Source organism: Carcharodon carcharias, chromosome 15 (assembly GCF_017639515.1).
Source record: "Carcharodon carcharias isolate sCarCar2 chromosome 15, sCarCar2.pri, whole genome shotgun sequence".
Taxonomy (NCBI): domain Eukaryota; kingdom Metazoa; phylum Chordata; class Chondrichthyes; order Lamniformes; family Lamnidae; genus Carcharodon; species Carcharodon carcharias.
In genome coordinates, this window is record NC_054481.1 from 82,229,926 (window position 1) to 82,250,914 (window position 20,989).

At 44.3% G+C, this 20,989-nt stretch overlaps 1 protein-coding gene across 1 annotated transcript in view; it reads right to left on the reverse strand.

The window, feature by feature from the left end:
- The window catches only part of LOC121288418 (ephrin type-B receptor 2-like), an 848,586-nt gene that overhangs the window by 248,789 nt on the left and 578,808 nt on the right, over positions 1–20,989 (reverse strand). Inside the window, exon 5 of the mRNA XM_041206952.1 lies at positions 3,008–3,132. Coding sequence (XP_041062886.1) covers positions 3,008–3,132 — 125 coding nt within the window. The remainder of the gene's footprint in view (positions 1–3,007; positions 3,133–20,989) is intronic.

The window sequence follows — 20,989 nt, forward strand, 5'->3', positions numbered from 1 at the left end:
TAGGGAAAAAGCTAGAAACTATTCTAAAGGATGTGATAAATGGACACTTGGGTAATAATGACCTGATTGGGCAAAGTCAACATGGATTTATGAAAGGGAAGTCATGTTTGACAAACCTGTTGGACTTTTTTGAGGATGTTACTGACATAATTGTTAAAGATGGACGTAGTGTACTTGGATTTTCAGAAGGCTTTTGATAAATTCCCCCACAGGAGTTTGGTTCCCCAAATTAAAGCTCATGGGATAAAAGTTAATATACTGGCATGGATTAAGGATTTGCGAACAGGCAGAAAACAGAGAGTAGGAATAAATGGGTTATTCTCGCATTGGCAGGCTTCTGACTCGTGGGGTACCACAGGGATCAGTACTTGGGCTCCAGCTTTTCACAATATATATCAATGATTTGGTCTTGGGAACCAAATGTAATATTTCCAGTTTGTGGGTAACAAAAAGCTAGGTGGGAATGTATGCTGTGAGGAAGACGCAAAGAGGCTTCAAGAGGAATTGGACAGATTTAGTGAGTGGGTAAGAACATGGCAGATGGAATATAATGTGGAAAAATGTGATGTTATCCACTTTGGCAGGAGGAATAGATGAGCAGATTATTTCTAAAATAGTAAGAGATTAGAAAGTGTCGATGTACAAAAGGACCTGGGTGTCCTCATCAATAAGTCACTGAAAGCTAACATGCAGGTGCAGCGAGCAATTAGGAAGGCTAATGGAATGTTGGCCTTTATTGCAAGAGGATTTCAGTACAAGAGTAGCAAAGTCTTGCTTCAGTTGTATAGAACCAAGTTCTTGCCTACTAACTAAGTCTGTCTAAATCCTCTTGAAGCCGCTTTGCATCTTCCTCACAATGCAATCCCCCCCTAGCTTTGTGTCATCCTAATTAATTAAATCCTGAATAGCAAGGATATGTCCTTTTCACAGTCTCAATTTCTCTGCCCTTCCATTTTAAACTTACTGATGCTTTAAAAGATATTTACATACAAATCTACCCAGAAAAGCATTCTATTTTTACCTCACACACTGAGGCAATAACTTACCAGCAGAGAAAAGGTCAACAGTCAGAGGAATAAGAAAAGGGCATTTAAATTCGCAAGTCTGTTTCTTTCACAATCTAACCTCTAGATTAAGGTGCATTTTTATAAGTCCATTCTCTCCATATCTCAATTTACAATGATGTCACATAAGTATTTACCTTGCCTACAGTTACTGGACCACAGTCCCATCTTAAACTAAAGACGCTAAGCGCATGGGATTGGGGGTAGTGTATTGAGATGGATAGAAAACTGGTTGGCAGACAGGAAACAAAGAGTAGGAATAAACAGGTCTTTTTCTGAATGGCAGGCAGTGACTAATGGGGTACCGTAGGGATCGGTGCTGGGACCCCAGCTATTCACAATATATGTTAATGATTTAGATGAGGGAACTAAATGTAATATCTCCAAATTTGCAGATGACACAGAACTGGGTGGGAGGGTGAGCTGTGAGAAGGATGCAGAGATGCTTCAGTGTGATTTGAACAAGCTGAGTGAGTGGGCAAATGCGTGGCAAGTGCAGTATAATGTGGATAAATGTGAGGTTATCCACTTTAGTAGCAAAAACAGGAAGGCAGATTATTATCTGAATGGCTATAAGTTGAGAGAGTGGAATGTGCAACGAGACCTGGGTGTCCTCATACACCAGTCACTGAAGGTAAGCATACAGGTGCAACAGGTGGTAAAGAAGGCAAATGGTATTTTGGCCTTCATAGCCAGAAGATTTGAGTACAGGAGCAGGGATGTCTTGCTGCAATTATACAGGGCTTTGGTGAGACCACACCTCGAACATTGTGTGCAGTTTTGGTCTCCTTATCTGAGGAAGGATGTTCTTGCTATAGAGGGAGTGCAGCGAAGGTTTACCAGACAGATTCCTGGGATGGCGGGACTGACATATGAGGAGAGATTGAGTTGGTTAGTTTTATATTTGCTGGAGTTCAGAAGAATGAGGGGGGATCTCATAAAAACCTATAAAATTCTAACAGGACTAGACAGGGTAGATGCAGGAAGGATGTTCCCGATGGTGGAGGAGTCCAGAACCAGAGGTCACAGTCTGAGGATAAGGGGTAGACCATTTAGGATTGAGATGAGGAGAAATTTCTTCACCCAGAGAGTGGTGAGCCTGTGGAATTTGCTACCACAGAAAGTAGCTGAAGTCAAAACATTGTATGCTTTCAAGAAGGAGTTAGATATAGCTCTTGGGGGCGAAAGGGATCAAAGGATATGGGGAGAAAGCGGGAGCAGGCTATTGAGTTGGATGATCAGCCATGATCACAATGAATGGTGGAGCAGGCTCAAAGGGCCGAATGGCCTACTTCTGCTCCTATTTTCTATGTTTCTATGTTAAATCAATACAAGTTGACTCATACTTCCCTTTAGTTCCCTGTCAAATACATCTATCATCTTCAAATAAAAAAGAAAGATTTGTGTTTGCATTGCACCCTTCAAAATGTCAGGATATCTCAAGTGCTCTACAACCTATTAACTGGTTTTGAAGTGTACACATGGTAGCAAACAGCCAATTTGCACACAGTAAGCTCCCAGGAACAGCAACATGATGATGACCAGATAATTTTTTTTACTGATCCTGGTTAAGGGATAGATATTGGTCAGGACACCAGGGAAATGTCCCCTGCTCTTCTTCAATATGGGGGTCACAGAATGTTTTAAATCCACCTGAATGGGCAGTATATTAACTTTTATCCCATGAGCTTTAATTTGGGGAACCAAACTCCTGAGGGGGAATTTATCAAAAGCCTTCTGAAAATCCAAATACACTATGTCCACCTTGGTTTAACATCTCAACCAAAAGACAGGATCTCCGACTGTAGTAGTCCTTCAGTACTGCACTGGAGTAGGACTTGAACACACAACCTTATGATTCAGAGGTGAGTGCTACCAACTGAGCCACAACTGGCACTGTATTTAAATTCATCACTGAAGAATTTTCATTTTAACTTTCATACCTTCTCATAATACTGGAGCTCGTAGTCTAGGATCACTCCATTGGGCTGGTCAGGCTGAGACCAGGACAGTGTCACGCTGTCCACTGTACGACTCACTTGGTGCATAAATGAAACTGTGGATGGAGCTGTAAAAGAAAGTGATCAGTTTAGCAAACCAGCTAAAGACTGAACTAGCCTAACACACGCACACGCACGCACACAAATACACACACGCACGCAAACACACACGCACGCACAAACACCCACACCCACATACACCATTCTTATACACAGATGCACGCACACAGATGTGCATTAACTCACACATTTACTCAGTTATGATAAAAGATGGCAGTTAAAATAGCAATGGCACTCATTTCCATGGTGCACAGATTCTCTCACCATGTCACCAGAAAGTGTGAGTCCATTGATTAGAATGGTTCTGATTAGCATCGAACTAACACGTTGAAATGCAGTAAGACCTGGACAGTATCCAGGCTTGGGCTGACAAGTGGTAAGTAACATTCACGCCACACAAGTCCAGACAATGACCATCTCCAACTAGAGAGAATCCAACCAATGGCATTACCATTGCTGAATCCCCCACTATCAAGATACTGGGGCTAACTATTGACTACAAACTGCACTGGATTAGCCATATAAATACTGTGGCTACAAGAGCAGGTCAGAGGCTAGGAATCCTGCAGCGAGTAATTCACCTCCTGACTCTCCAAAACCTGTCCACCATCTACAAGGCACAAGTCAGGTGCATGATGGAAGACTCTCCACTTGCCTGGTTGAGTGCAGCTCCAACAACACGCAGGACAAAGCAGCCGGCTTGATTGGCACCCCATCCATCTCCTTCAACATTCACTCCATCCAGCAGTGACAAAGAGTAGCAGCAGTGTGTACCATTTGCACTTCAGGAATTTACCAAGACTCCTTCGACAGCATCTTCCAAATCCACAACCTCTACCATCTAGAAGGTCAAGGGCAGCAGACACATGGGAACACCACCACATGGAAGTTCCCCTTCAAGCCACTCATCTCCTGACTTGCACATATATTGTCATCCCTTCAATGTCACTGGGTGTCACGACTCACTGGGGATAATGTGCCACTGTTCTCCGAGCCATGAAAAATGTGATAAGTTTGACCAAACAACCAGGTTGCCCCAATTCTACATAACTGTGTATTTTGGATTAACAGAATACAAGCACCAGTTTTGTAAACTTAATAAATAAATGACTGTTTATTGAACAAACTGTCATTAACCAGTGGCAAAAGAAAGAAATATGAACTGCTAATTTCTAACTCTATGACTTCAACTCTACCCATTCTTAAATCCCGATACACACACATATAAGACACAGAAAAACATGGATTTTAATAGTGGGTTAAAACCAATTCCAGAATACAGGATTTGATGGGTTGATTTTAATCGATGGCTTCCAAATTCCTTTCAGTGCTTGTTGATGACACGACGCGGTCTTCCAGCATTTTCAGTATTTAAAAACAAGTGAAGCAGCATTTCACTTGCATTTCCCCCAACTTAGTCTACGGCATTCGTTGCTCCCAATGTGGTCTCCTCTACATTGGAGAGACCAAACGTAAACTGGGCGATCGCTTTGCAGAACACCTGCGGTCTGTCCGCAAGAATGACCCAAACCTCCCTGTCGCTTGCCATTTTAACACTCCACCCTGCTCTCTTGCCCACATGTCTGTCCTTGGCTTGCTGCATTGTTCCAGTGAAGCCCAACGCAAACTGGAGGAACAACACCTCATCTTCCGACTAGGCACTTTACAGCCTTCCGGACTGAATATTGAATTCAACAACTTTAGGTCGTGAGCTCCCTCCCCCATCCCCACTCCCTTTCTGTTTCCCCCTTCCTTTTTTTTCCAATAAATTATAAAGATTTTCCTTTTCCCACCTATTTCCATTATTTAAAAAAAAAATTTAAAAAAACCCGACTAGAGCTATACCTTGAGTGCCCTACCATCCATTCTTAATTAGCACATTCGTTTAGATAATATCACCAACTTTAACTTTAACACCTATGTGTTCTATTGTACTATTGTCGTTGACATATTTTGATGATCTGCTTCTATCACTGCTTGTTTGTCCCTACAACCACACCCCCCCCCTCCACCTCTCTGTCTCTCTATCTCTCCACCCCCCACACACACACCTTAAACCAGCTTATATTTCAACTCTTTCTTGGACTTGAACTCAAGTTCTGTCGAAGGGTCATGAGGACTCGAAACATCAACTCTTTTCTTCTCCGCCGATGCTGCCAGACCTGCTGAGTTTTTCCAGGTAATTCTGTTTTTGTTTTAACTTTAACACCTATGTGTTCTATTGTACTATTGTCGTTGAAATCTTTTGATGATCTGCTTCTATCACTGCTTGTTTGTCCCTACAACCACACCCCCCCTCCACCTCTCTCTCTCTCTCTCTATCTCTCCGCCCCCCCACACACACACCTTAAACCAGCTTATATTTCAACTCTTTCTTGGACTCGAACTCAAGTTCTGTCGAAGGGTCATGAGGACTCGAAACGTCAACTCTTTTCTTCTCCGCCGATGCTGCCAGACCTGCTGAGTTTTTCCAGGTAATTCTGTTTTTATTTTCAGTATTTAGTTCATTGGTTGAGCACTTGCCTTTCAATGTCTCTAACAGTGATTTCCCCCCTTTGCCTCTTGACAGGGGTTTTCAGAGAGAGAGAACAGGTTATTGAGATATGAGAAGAAAAATCCTGCTAGCCATTATTGTGGAATTACTGGAATCTTCCACACAAAGGAGAAAGAGGTTTTAGGTCTTGTTCCTTTCAGGCTAGGAGCTATACTGCTGCACTGTCCTCTTACAAAAACCTGGTCCGGAGCCAATTAAAACGTTGTTGCCAGGCAGCTCCCTTGGTCCATGGCTCCTTTCTGGTACCATCCTGTCTCTCATGGCACACTTTGTTCCAGGACTGCAACATTGTATATATCTCTCATCTTGTTCCAGTGGACATGGCTTTCAAACTGCAGCTATTGCAATTTTAATCCACAGTCCAACAGAAATAAAAAGCTATGTTCCTTACACTGGGTCAAAATCCTGGAACTCCCTCCCTAAGAGCACTGTGGGCTGCAGCAGTTCAAGGAGACACCTTCTCAAGGACACTTAGGGATGGGCAATTAATGCTGGCCTAGCCAGTGAAGTCCACATCCTGTGAATTAACATATAATTTTTTTTTCTCTCGATACAAGCATGCATAACACCTCAATGGTTTCAGTATTAGACATGTTTTTTGCCGTACATTCTTGGAGTCAATGCCACTTATGTATTGTAACTACACAATTAGAGAGTAATTCAGCCACAGGGATCAGTGCAATAAAAGCAAAATAAAACGCTGGAAATCTGAAATGAAAGCAGTTCTGAAGAAGAGTCACATTTGACTTGAAACGTTAACTCTGTTTCTATCTCCACTGATGCAGCTGGACACCCCTGGCTCATCCATTCAGGAATCTCAGAGGATGTGCACTCCCTCCGAGTTCCCTTTGCCTGTGAGCCCCTCAACCTCGTCCCTTGTCACTCTAGAGGCAGCAGCCAGCCCACTAGTGATTCTGGAGGGAAAAGTGTGCGTGCAGCAGGGCCTTTTGGAGCCTCGTCCAAGCACACTCCCAGACACACGGAATCTCTTCTCACTGTCCTGAGCATTTTCAATGTTGTCTGCTGGGATTCTCTTTCAGTTGTCTATCTGAGCTGAGCTGCATCTCCGCCCACCCACTGATCACACTCCCATGCAGCATCTGATCTCGCCCACCACGACTCTCGTTTCGATTTGGACAGCATGGTGCTAATTCGGTTTTACTTTTGTTCCTCCATCTTTTCCCCTCCCCAAGTCACCTATTTTCTTTCTCCCATCACTGTTCAGCCCCCAGCATCATCTTCCACCTCCCCTCTGTGACCTACCAGCCACAATCCTTTTCCTTCTGGGATGTCCAGGTGAACATGCATGTTCCCTTCCTTCCCGAAAATCCCAATTCCATCCACATTAACCTCCCCAGCCTCCTCCTTCCCACCCCCAGGGTCCGTGTCTGCCTCCAGGTCCCCACCAATCACGCTCGCTATCCCTTCTACTGCTACTATTGAATCCTCACTCTCCCACCCTACTGCCTCACTGCCCTCGGTCATTCTCACCATTCCCCCATGCCATGTCCACACTCAGTTCGCTCCCCAGGAGGCAGTCATGGATCCATCAGACCCCTCCCATGCACATTCACCTGGACACCCCCCGCTCTGGACCCTTACCCCCCCCGGAACCCTTTCCCCTCGGAAATCCCTTCCCTCCCAAAAACCATTCCCCCTCGGAAGCCCTTAGTCCTTTCACCCCCACTGAGTCCTCTCCCCCGAGCCCCGCCTAGTCCCTCCAGCTTGCTGACTCCCTTTGACACCCTTACTTCTTCTGCCACCCTTAGCCCATCACCCTTCGACTCCTCCTTCCAGCCTTACCTCTTCCTCCAGCTTTACTCCTTCCCCCTTCCTGACTCCTTCCTCCAGCCTTACTCCCTCCCCTCTTGCACTCCTTCCTCCCCCGGACTCTTCCCTCTCTCCGTACTTCTTCCCCCCTCCAAATTCCCACCTTTACACCTTCCACCCACCCCCAATAGACCTACCACCCCAGTTGCCATCTCCCTGTTACCCCCTCCACCCCAGTACTCTCACCCCCCCAACCTCATCCCCCTGACATCTTCATTCCCCCTTGCAACCTTACCAGCCCCAACATTCCATTCCCCCCTCCCAACCTCACCCCTGCCTATACCTCTTCCAGTTGATCCTAGACCTTCCTCTCCCCCCCCTCGACCATCATCCATTGTGAGCATCAACGGTGACTTTCCACCATCCATGAGCTGCTTGGCAGCAGAGCCATGTCCATGAGCATCCACCCAGCGTGGCATGGATGTTCCTCTAGTGTGCTGTTGCTGTTAGGCTTCAGCATCTCCTGCTTCTCAGGTGTCCGCGATGTGACCAAGGCCCCAGCCTTCAGCACGTCACACTTGTCAAGCGGTGTTTTCCGCCGACATGGGCGGCTGATCCAGAGGGGTCGGGGCTGGGTGAGTCTGGTGAGCGGGCCTTATAACGATGTGCTGATGAATTACAATGAGATTCCCAATGGTGGGGAATGTAGCGCACCATCGATAGGATGAGTGAACAATCACAAACTGGTTTCACAACATCGTGAAACCAGCTTTTTGGCCTTTTCACCATATTGTCTGCTGATTCCACCAAACACACCAATGCCAGCGGGCAAGGCCGATTCCACCCAGAGTGGGAAAGGAGAGAGAGAGTGAGAAAGGAGAGAGAGAGAGAGAGACAGAGTGGGGAAGGAGAGAGAGAGAAAGAGAGGGATAGAGTGGGAGAGAGAGAGAGAGGGACGGAGTGGGAAAGGAGAGAGAGAGAAAAAGAGAGGGATAGAGTGGGAAAGGAGTGAGAGAGAGAGAGAGAGAGGGACAGAGTGGGAAAGGAGAGAGGGACAGAGTGGGAAAGGAGAGAGAGGGACAGAGTGGGAAAGGAGAGAAAGGGACAGAGTGGAAAAGGAGAGAGAGAGAGAGAGGGACAAAGTGGGAAAGGAGAGAGAGGGGCAGAGTGGGAAAGTTCAGAGAGAGAGGGGCAGAGTGGGAAAGGAGAGAGAGAGGGACAGAGTGGGAAACGAGAGAGAGAGAGAGAGGGACAGAGTGGGAAAGGAGAGGGAGAGAGAGGGACAGAGTAGGAAAGGACAGAGTGGGAAAAGAAAGCAAGCAAAAAGTTGAGCTGAGTTCCAGGAGTGCTGCGGGTGAGCTACAGAAGCTGTGCTACTCAAGGCTTGTTTGAGTGATTTAGTATTATCTCAATTCAATATATGGAGTATGTTTGTTATATTCAGTGATTTTTTTTTGTACATTATTACAGCTGGGAATGCACAGTGCTGCACATGTACAGTAAAGTATTTCAACTGTATATTAGTTTTTCAAATAAGACATGAACAAAGGGACCTAACTCCAACTTTACCGTTGATTCATATGGGAACCCATGATTCACTGAAAGTTGTTTCACTTAAAGTTAAATAATTTAAAATGTTCAGTAACATAGCTAAACTTTAACTGAGGACTTAATGTATCATTTCACACATAAATAGAATGTAATGAGGTAAAGAAAAATCAGCACTTACAGCTCCACATTGGCAGATACTGTTAGGCCTAACCCAATGTCGAGGACATATAATTATAATATATGGAGTGCCTAACAAATTGTAATCTCCGACTTCTCTTGTGGATTCCAGCTGTTGTTAGCCAGACTGTCCTTATCTCAAGAAGAATCACAAGACACTTGAAATTCAAGGATGCCTTGGACAACATAATTGAACCTCCTAAAAATCCTTTTCATGTCTGAGGGAACATCCGACAGGAAAAATCTCTTCAAAAGACTGCAATTTTACTGAATTATTTGCTTTGTGGCTCTATGGCTCACCTAAATTAACATAGCAGCCATTTCTTATGCTTTTGAATTATAAAAAGGGCTGCAAGAAGCCATGTTTGTGTGATAATTTTGAGAGACACTACCAGCAGATAGCTCTCAGCTAAAACACTTGCGACAGCTGGGGTTCCTCGCCACCTGGAGCTGCAGAGGAAGGTGTCCACAAGGAAAACATCATGGTTCTGCCAAAAAAGGAAACCAGGCAATCTTCAAGTGTTGCACTAGCAGAACCTGTAAAGAAAAGGGACCTTTACTTGCTCCCCAAAGCAGCTGGCCTGCTGAGTCCACCTGCATAGGCAACCTCCAGGCAGTTGACTATAGGAGTGATCGCAGCTGCTGAATCTAACTTCAAGTTTCAAACCTTTCACTTTGGAAAGAAGGCATTCTGAAGAATGGGCCCACAATGATTCTTTCACAGAGGATGATTTGAAATCTCATCTTTAAGTATATTTTTCCTTTATTGCATTTTTATCTTTGTATCTATATTTTTAGTTTCTAACTTTACTGCTGTTACCTAGTTAACTTTCAGCAGTTGTAATAAACTAATCTTCATCTTGTTTAAGACTAAAGCTTGTCTGCTAGGTTATTTTTAATTGCATCACTCATAAAAGGATATTAAACACACATTCTTAGCTCACAGATCACTTTAAGAAAATGTTTTTTACATGGTTGTGACACCAATATTATTCCTTCTATTCAATGAAAAGATATGTGTTTTTTTCCTGCCTCTGCATTCAATTTGTATCAAACTTTTTTAATTCCTTGAGCAGTATGTTTATCCCCCAGTTTAGAGGAAAGACCCACTATGTGCAGTAAGCTAGACAGTCAAAGACAATCTGGGAGGCCATGACCCAATGGCTAAGCTGAGAACAGAGATCTGTACTTCTCATGCAAACCAATAGATGGAGTAGTGTGTCTGAGCAAGTGCAGTCGCATATACTGTCATGGAACTCCAGCTACTGAGATAATCCTCCCTCCCATCAGCTACTTGTCTTCCAGTCTGCCAGGTACCCAAAGCTGCAAATTGAGGATTTGATCCAGAAAATCAAAACCTTTCAAATAAGAAACTATTTAGTATTCATGGTAGAGTTTGTTCATTATTCTGATGTGTTTTATGATATATATGCTTCAGGTTATGACATTTTATATATTTAAAATCTAAACTCCCAGTCAACAATGCTTGAATAAGAAACCATGTAAATTTTTAACTAATTTGATTCATAAGCAGCTCACGGTTCATTCTTTGCCATTATGAAATGCACTGTGCGCAAAAGCTCCATTTATAGAATCCTTTCTACACTTTTTCCTTTTTCTTCGTCTTGAAAACTGTCTAATTATTGTCTTGTTTCTGATCCAAGGTTTTTTCTAAAAGGATCTCTGCTGCTCCTGTATTACCCACTGGCTCCCTCATTATCACTGAACTGTGCATCACCAAGCACACTTAAAGTCATATCAGACTCAAAACGTTAACTCTGTTTCTCTCGCCACAGATGCTGCCTGACCTGATGTTTTTTCCAGCTAATTCTTCATTTAATCTCAATTCAAACCCATATTTACCAACTGCTATCTATTCCAATAGGATCCATAAACTGACCTAGATTTCCACAACAATTTTATTCAGTGATAAAGCTGACATGGACTGAATTCAAAATGAATGATTTGATCCAGATTTTGCAGTTAGCGACAAAGTCAGCTCACTGCTATCCTTGAAAAAAGCTGCTTACAAAGATCCAGAGATCTCTGTCATGGATTTCCCCTATCCCAATGTAATTCTGAATCTAATGCAAGTTAAGTGATCCCCAGGTGTCTAGCCACAGTGATGCCAAGGGTAAGCTTCACACTGAAGAATTCACATGCTCAGCAAACCAGCAAGTAAAATGCCACCAAATATCCTTTACTTCCTAAACAAAAACAGAAATACCTGGAAAAACTCAGCAGGTCTGGCAGCATCAGCGGAGAAAAACAAAGTTGACGTTTCAAGTCCTCATGACCCTTCAACAGAACTAAGTAAAAATAGGAAAAGGGTGAAATATAAACTGGTTTAAGGTAGGGGGTGGGGGCAGAAGTGGGGGGGAGGGAATGGTTGTAGGGACAAGCAAGCAATGATAGCAGCAGATAACCAAAAGATGTCACAGACAAAAGAACAAAGAGGTGTTGAAGGTGGTGATATTATCTAAAAGAATGTGCTAATTAATTCCATTCTTTTGTCTGTGACATCTTTTGGTTATCTGCTGCTATCACTGCTTGCTTGTCCCTACAACCATTCCCCCCCCCCCCCACCCCCTACCTTAAACCGGCTTATAGTTCACCCGTCTCCTATTTTTACTTAGTTCTGTTGAAGGGTCATGAGGACTTGAAATGTCAACTTTGTTCTTCTCCGCCAATGCTGCCAGACCTGCTGAGTTTTTCCAGGTATTTCTGTTTTTGTTTTAGATTTCCAGCATCCGCAGTTTTTTGTTTTTATCCTTTACTTCCTGTAAGCTTTAGAGAAAGCAAAATAAAAATTGGGATATGCACATTCAAGGCTGAAATATCATACACAAACTTTTAAACTAGTTTTGAAGAACTATGGAAATTTTATCATTTAGCATTTCACAAATATAAAATTAATTTTCCAAGGCGAGGGAGCAGTAGTTATGACTTGGTGTGTAATTAAAAACATTTTCACCTCATTAGTGAGGTGTAACTTTTACAGACGAGAGGGTTTTCACAGTGAAATTAAAATGTAAAAGGAGAAGTTCTAGTTCAGTGATTTCTAGAAGATTGCCACCTGTGGAGATTCAACAGAGCACCATTATCAATCGCTTCTCAATTTCCATATTTAACTGTAAATGTTAACTGCAGGAATTACTGTCCATTTGACAGGGTAAAAACAATGAACGCTGCATCATTTTCCAAACAATCTCTGAGCTCAGACCAATGTGACAAGCACAGATCTAGTATTGCCCCAGCATAGCTTCAAACCAGCTCAAGCACAGATCCAGCACAGCGTCAGCAAATCAACAGCACAGCTCCAGCACCAGCACAGCTCCAGCGCATCAGTGGCACAGCTCCAGCATATCACTAGCACAGCTTTCTCAGCAGTTGATTAATATGTGGCCTGCTCAACTGCATTATGTTCAGGGGACTCCAAGGTCTGCAGCACCAAGATCCACTTTTTAAATCTTATTGGACAAAATCTTCCAGTCTCCAGATCAGCAGAGATCAGATGTAAGACTGAAATGTGCAACAGAAGCCTGAGGAAGTCCCGATGTGTGGACCTCCATGGAAATTGCCCGGGAAGTTTCAACTTCTGATGGGCAATTCCCTGCTCCCTGGGAGCCTGTGCAAATGTTTCTGACACTGAGTTAGAGTCGGGGATTTCGGACAGTTCTGCCATACTTACCTGGATAGTTATCCAGGAAATGTTAGACTGATTAAAAGCTAAACTAACTCTTGGATAATTACACAACTATGCCCACATCCCCGCCCCCCTGACCCCTGCCTACCCTCTCAAGCCCCCCAACCACCTGTCCAACTGCCCTGGCCACCCGCCTGACCACGCAATTACCCTCCTGAACCCCTGGTTGCCCCCCGACCACCCTCCCGACCTGACCCGACTAGTCTCCAACCTAAATATCCACTCACCCACCCTTCTGACTAACCCGCCTCATCCATATTCACCTTACCCACTCATCCACACCACTCACCCATTCATCCACCTTACCCACCCACTCATCCTCCTCACCCACCCACTCATCCTCCTCACCCACCCACTAATCCTCATCACCGATCCACTCATCCACATCACCCGCCTACCATTTCACTCATCTACGCATCACTCAACTAGCATTCAGATTGGATATTTAAACTTATCACATGGCAGAGAGTTTGTGTCCTGTCTTCATTGGGTTGCAGACAGGAAAGTGGAATGAGAGGCGATCTCATTGAAACCTACAAAATACTTAAAGGGATAGACAGGGTAGATGCAGGTAAGATGTTTCCCCTGGTTGGGGAGTCTAGAACCAGGGGACACAGTTTCAAAATAAGGGGGAAGTCACTTAGGACTGAGATGAGGAGATTTTATTTTACTCAGAGGGTTGTGAATCTTTGGAATTCTCTACCCCAGAGGCCTGTGGAAGCTCAGTCATTGAGTATGTTTAAAGCAGAGATTGACAGGTTTCTAAATGCCAATGAAATAAAGGGATATGGGGATTGTGTGGGTAAAAGGCATTGAAGTGGATGATCAGCCATGATCATATTGAGTGGTGGAGTATGCTTAATGGGCTGAATGGCTTACTCCTGTTCCCATGTTCCTACCCTGTCAATCCCCCTCAAAATCCTGTATATTTCAATAAGATTACCTCTCATTCTTCTAAACTCCAATAAGTATAGGCCCAGCCTGCTCAACCTTTCTCCTTAAGACAACCCGTTCATCCCAGGAATCAGCCTAGTGAACCTTCTCTGAACAGCTTCCAATTAAGTATATCCCTCCTTAAGTATGGAGGTCAAAATGGTACACTGTACTCCAGGTGTAGTCTCCCCAATGCCCTGTATCAAAATTTCCCTACTTTTATACTCCATCCCCCTTGCAATAAAGGCCAACATTCCAGCTTCCTTCCTAATTACTTGCTGTACCTGAAAGTTAACATTTTGTGATTCATGGGCAAGGACACCAAGATCTCCCTGTACCACAGCATTCTGCAGTCTCTCTCCATTTAAATAATATTCTGCTTTTCTATTCATCCCTCACATTTTCCCACATTAAGCGCCATCTGCCAATTTTTTTGCCCACTCTTTTTAACTATCTACATCTCTTTGCGGACTCTCTGTGTCTTTACTTATCTTTATATGCTCAGCAAATTTGGCTACAATGCAGCTTGCCCCTTCATCCAAATCATTGTAATTGATTAAGATAGTAATTGTTGAGGCCCCAGGATAGGTCATGGTGGTATCCCACTAGTTACAGTTTGCTAATGGCCCATTTATCTCTCTTACCTTGCTAGGTAGCCAGTCTTCTAACCATGCTGATATAATACCACCAACAACATGAGTTCTTATCTTGTTTGGTAACCTTTCATGTAGCACCTTATCGAATGCCTTTTGGAAATCCAAAAACGCTACATCTACTCATTCCCTTTATTTACCCTACTTGTTAGATACTCAAAGAACTCAAATAATATTATCAAATACAATTTCCTTTCCTTTTCATAAATCTGCCTGATTTTATGATGATGTTCTGGACCTTCTGGCTCAGAGATGGGAGTGCAATCAACTGAACTATTCAGGCCATTGGGACACATTGACCACTGACACTGACCACTGAGTGTCACGCAAATATAATAATTTTCATCATTTATTGTAAAGTTGAAACTGTGTGTATGTGTGTGTGTGTGTGTGTATGTGTGTATGTGTGTATTAGGGACAGCTGGTCTGAAGGTTTTAATGTATCAAGAAGACAAGCTAGCTTTGAAATGTTAAATAGGTAAATATGGCTGAAATTTTAGAATGTGAGGTGTGAAGGGTGCATTTGCATTTATAGATAAATGAGAGTAGTGAATTTCAAAGAGGTGATAAGGTGTTACACCTAGCCAACAGAGGCTAAGCCAAACAATATGTTTCTTTTTCCCAAAGCTTACTGATAAAATTGGTACTATGAAAGATTTTTATTTTTAGAAAAGTAGTTGAAAAGACATATCGAAACATTGGAATTTACATTGAAAAGAGAGAAATCTGTATAAAGGAGATGAACATATGTGTAAGGGAAAAGGCATTTTAAGATCTAACACAAGTGTGAAAAGCCTCAAGTTGATGGTTACAAGGAACCGAAGCTGAAAAAAACTCATTTTGAATTCGACTGTCCAGGGTGTGTGCTTTGCCTGGGTCTTTTTAAATCTATGTGTTTTATTATTGCCTTAACAGAGGTGTAACTGGGAGTTCGATTAACTAGGGGAACTAGGAGTTCTCATAATAGTAACTGGTAAATCCATGTATGTGCTTAAAATCAATTTTGAAAATTTTTATTAATAAAGGTTTAATTTAGTTTTGTAGGAAACCTACAAGACTCAGTGGTCTTATTACTACTGAATTTAAGACATACATCTCAAAATAAACACAAATTGTAAAATAGCTGTTTCAAGTTTCCCCCTGGGATTTGAACAGCTCAACATTTACCATCCACTGTGCCATAACACTAAGGCATATTGACCACTGAGACATTGACCACTTGGACACACTGACCACTGAGATACACAAAGGCCAATAGCACACTGGCCACTGACACACACTGACCAAAGAGACATGCATTGACCACTGACAATGACCAATTAACAAACTGATCCTTGACACACTGGACCACAACACAAACAGAACACTGACACACGTCGACCCGTGATGCACACCCATCCGTGATGCACACCGATTCGTGACGCACACCGACCCATGACACACATTGACAGTGACACACAGCCACCTGTGACGCACATCGACCCATAACGCACACCCACCCTTGACACACATGGACCTGTGATGCACACCCACCTGTGATGCACATTGACCCATAACGCACACCCACGCGTGACGCACATCAGCCCGTAACGCACACCCACCCGTGGCGCACATTGGCCCGTGACGCACACCCACCCGTGACGCACACCCACCCGTGACGCACACTGACCCATGACACACGTCAACCCGTGACACACATGAACCCTTGACACACACTGATCTGTGACACACACCCATCTGTGACACACACCCACCCGTGACGCACATCCACCTGTGACACACACCCACCCGTGATGCACACCCACCCGTGACGCATACCCACCTGTGAAACACACGCACCCATGACACATATCGACCCATGACACACACCAGCCAGCGGCACACACTACTTTAAATCATCAGTAAAGTGATGGAAGGGGCCATCAACAGTACTATGAAGTGAAACTTGCTTAGCAATAAACTGCTCATTGACACTCAGTTTGAGTTCCACCAGGGTCACTCAGCTTCTGATCTCATTACAGACTTGGTTCAAAAATGGACAAAATGGCTGAACTCCCGAGATGATGTGAGAGTGACTGCCCTTGACATCAAGGCAGCATTTGACTGAATGTGGCATCAAGGAGCCCTAGCAAAATGGGAGTCAATGGGAATCGGCAGGAGAAAACTCTCCGCTGGTTGGAGTCATACCTAGCACAAAGGAAGGCGGTTGTGGTTGTTGGAGGTCAATCATCTCAGCTCCAGGACATCTCCGCAGGAGTTCCTCAGGGTAGTGTCCTCGACGCAACCATCTTCAGCTGCTTCATCAATGACCTTCCTTCCATTATAACATCAGAAGTGGAGATGATTGGGGGCCCCGACGTACAGTGTACAGACCAACCGGCATGTGAACACACCCTGACACTTATGAATCAAATTCCCAGCTACAGGCGATTAGCTCCATTGCCCTGTGGTGACATCAGGAGAGTTGAAAGCCAAAGGGTGAAAACCTGATAAAAAATCTAGAGTGGAGCCCAAAGGCAGACTGATGTCTAAATGTGTCATGTTTTTGGTAGCTCCTGAAACCAGGGCAGTGCTAAACATAATGCTTTGCATTCTTTTGGATTCAGACAGGGAGATCGAGACCCCAGAGTACTGAGGGAGGTAAGGGAGGAGACTGCTGGGGTCTTGACAGAAATCTTTGTATCCTCACTGGCTACGGGTGAGATCCCAGAGGACTGGAGAATGGCCAATGTTGTTCCATTGTTTAAGAAGGGTAGCAGGGATAATCCAGGAAATTACAGGCCGGTGAGCCTTACGTCAGTGGTAAGGAAATTATTGGAGAAGATTCTTCGTGAGAGGATTTACCATCATTTGGAAGCAAATCAGCGTTATTGAGAGGCAGCATGGTTTTATGAAGGAGAGGTCATGTCTCACTAACTTGATCGAGTTTTTCGAGGAAGTGACAGATGACCGACGATGGAAGGGCAGTGGATGTTATCTACATGGATTTCAGTAAGGCCTTTGATAAGGTCTCTCATAGCAGACAGGTACAGAAGGTAAAGTTGCACGGGATCAGAGGTGAGCTGGCAAGATAGACACAGAATTGGCTTGGTCAGAGAAGACAGAGGGTAGCAGTGGAAGGGTGCTTTTCTGAATGGAGAGCTGTGACTAGTGGTGTTCGCAGGGATCAGTGCTGGGACCTTTGCTGTTTGTAGTATATGTAAATGATTTGGAGGAAAATGTAACTGGGCTAATTAGTGAGTTTGCAGATGACACTAAGGTTGGAGGAGTTGCAGATAGTGAAGAGGATTGTCAAAGGATACAACGGGATATAGATCGGTTGGAGACTTGGGTGGAGATATGGCAGATGGAGTTTAATACAGACAAATGCGAGGTAATACATTTTGGAAGGTCTAATACAGGCAGGAATTATACAGTAAATGGCAGAACCCTTAAGTGCATCGATGGGCAGAGGGATCTGGGTGTACAGGTCCACAGGTCACTGAAAGTGGCAATGCAGGTGGATAAGGTAGTCAGGAAGGCATATGACATGCTTGCCTTCATTGGCAGGGGCATTGAGTATAAAAGCTGGGAAGTCATGCTGCAGCTGTATAGAACCTTGGTTAGGCCACATTTGGAATATGGCGTGCAATTCTGGTCACCACATTACCAGAAGGATATGGAGGTGTTGGAGAGGGTGCAGAGGAGGTTTACAAGGATGCTGCCTGGTCTGCAGGTTATTAGCTATGAGGAGAGGTTGGAGAAACTTGGATTGATCTCACTAGAGCGACGGAGATTGAGGGGCGACTTGATAGAAGTTTACAAAATTATGAGTGTCATGGACAGAGTAGATAGTCAGAAGCTTTTTCCCAGGGTGGAAGAGTCAATTACTAGGGGACATAAATGAGAGGAGAAAACTATAGAGGAGATGTATGGGGCAAGTTTTTTACGCAGAGGGTAGTGAGTGTCTGGAATTCGCTGCCAGAGGAGGTGGTGGAAGCAGGTACGATAGTGGTGTTTAAGAGGCAGCTTGACAAATACATGAATAGGATGGGAATAGAGGGATACGGACCCCGGAAGTGAAAAATGTATTAGTTTGACAGGCAATATGATCGGCCCACGTTTGCCAGGTTTGGAGGGCCGAAGGGTCTGTTCCTGTGCTGTACTTTTCTTTGTTCTTTTGTTCTTTGAGAGGGGAACCTTGACATTTGAGCAGCCCAGGGTCTGCATAAATTTTGCCCAGCCTTGCACCCTGGAGAGAACACTTCAGGGCATTAGCACAACTCAGGAGGCAGCAGCTGTGAGTGATAAGCCCAATTGGGTTGGCATGGAGAATGGGTGCTCTGGGCTGTCTCCGATGGTGGGAGGGACCATCTTGTTTCACGTGAGTTGGGAAGCTCTGACTAGTGAGGTGCTGATCCATCACCATCCACCTGCTTCAATGGGAGCTTGGAACTTTGAGTCTCTGCTCAACAACTGGACTGAATCCATCACACCAGACAAACAACTGGCAAGCTGGAACATCAAAACCATGTGCACAGGATTGACAGGTGACATGCAGTTGTTCAATAATGCAAGCTGGACAGCTGTGGTTGAATTGCAACTTGATAGGCTGAACATTGGCATAGCTTCCCTGCCAGAGGCCAGGCTCACTGAAAGCAGATCACTGAAAGCAAAACATCACAGGTTCATGTGGCAGAGGAAGAGTCCAGCAGAAAAATATGAGCAAGATGTAGCCTTCACTCGATGATAGAACCATTCCCACCACCCGGCACAGAGGTGAAAGATCAGTTCTACAAGGAGCTTAACACTGCTATCAGCAAAATCCCTAAGTCAGAACATCTTTATGTGCTGGGGATTTCAACATAAGAGTGGCTGCGAATCATGAGGCTTCATCCTCCTTCCTCGGACATCATGGCCTGGGAGAGATGAATGAGAACGGACAGAGACTATTTGAACTTTGCTGCTACCAGGAACTTTGTGTAACTAACACCTTCTTTCAGAACAAACCATGCGACAAGATGTCCTGGAGACATCCAAGATCAGGGCATTGGCACCAGCTGGATCTGAGCATCACCAGACATGATTCTCTGAACAGTATTCTCAACACACATAGCTGCCACAGCACTGACTGCGATACAGATCACTCCCTGGTGTGTGCCAGAGTGAGGATACAACATGTGAAACTTTTTCTTTCAATGTGGAATAACCATCCTTGTATCAGTGCCAGCCATACAATGTACACAAATAAGAACAAAGAGTTTCTTGACTCAACTGGAAAGGTGCTCTCTGGAATTTTTCCATGGGATGGGGTCAGCATTTATTGCCCATTCCTAATTGCCCATGAGAACTGAATGGCTTGTGTTGGGGCTTAGGCTGTTTGTTGGCTTATGTTATTCACTCATTATGAGTGCTATTTGAACACAGTTTTAAGGTTTAATAGCACATCCACGGGTTTCTCAGGGATCTTGAAACTCACTAGTGAAAGCAAGGTGAGGACACAGCAGCAATAGAAGAATCAATCTCATGGAAATAGCGCAGTCAATACTGAGTAAGTACTAAGTACTGAGTAAAGTACCGAGTGAGTACTGAGAAAGCACTGATAAAGTACTGAGTAAGCACCCGGTAAAATCCACTATCAGAAGAGTGTCCCTCGCAGGTCTGGTGCACTCCTGAAGGTACTGCCTCTCCATCTCTCTCTTTTTTTTTTGGTTTGAGGTGGAGGGAGGGATGGAAACAGTACAGCAATATAACGTTTGGGGCTATTCCATTCTTTGACAGTGGGTCCTCCTTGATCCCCTTCTGAGTTACAATGACTTCTCCCAAAATGCTTCTCAGTCACTTCTCACTACCACCTTCTGTTGGATGCTCTTCCGCCTGTTGAGGGCAAGGGTCCATCTCTTCGATCCCCTTCTGAGTTGCGGTGACTGCGCTGACTTCTCCCAGAATGCTTCTCAGTCATTTCTCATTACTGCCCTCTGTTGGGTGGCTTCTGGGGGACTTCTATTATCCAAATGTAGACTGGGATAGGAATAGTGCTAAGGGACAAGAGGGATGAGGCTTCCTGGAATTTGTTCAAGGTAATTTTCTGCAGCAGTATGTTTCTGGTCCAACGAGAGGGCAGGCGCTGTTGGACCTGGTTCTGGGAATGAGTTGGGCTAAGAGGATCAAATAACAGTGGAAGGCCTTTTAGGCGACAGTAACCATTGTATCATAACAGTTAGGTAGGCCGTGGAAAAGGACGGGGAACAGTCCAGAACAGGGACAATTAATTGGGGGAAAGCCAACTTCAATGGGATGAGAATGCATCTGAGTCTAGTGAGCTGGAATCAAATGTTGGCAGAAAAGACGGTGGGTGAACAATGGGCCACTTTCAAAGAAACAATATTGCAGGCAATGTCAGGGTATATTCCCTTGAAGGGGGGAGGTAGGACAAATAAATCCAGAGAGCCCTGGATGTCAAGAGAGATAGAGGTGAAAGTGAAAAGGAAGAAATGCATGTACAACAGGTGTCAGGTAAACAATACAAAGGAGAATCAGGC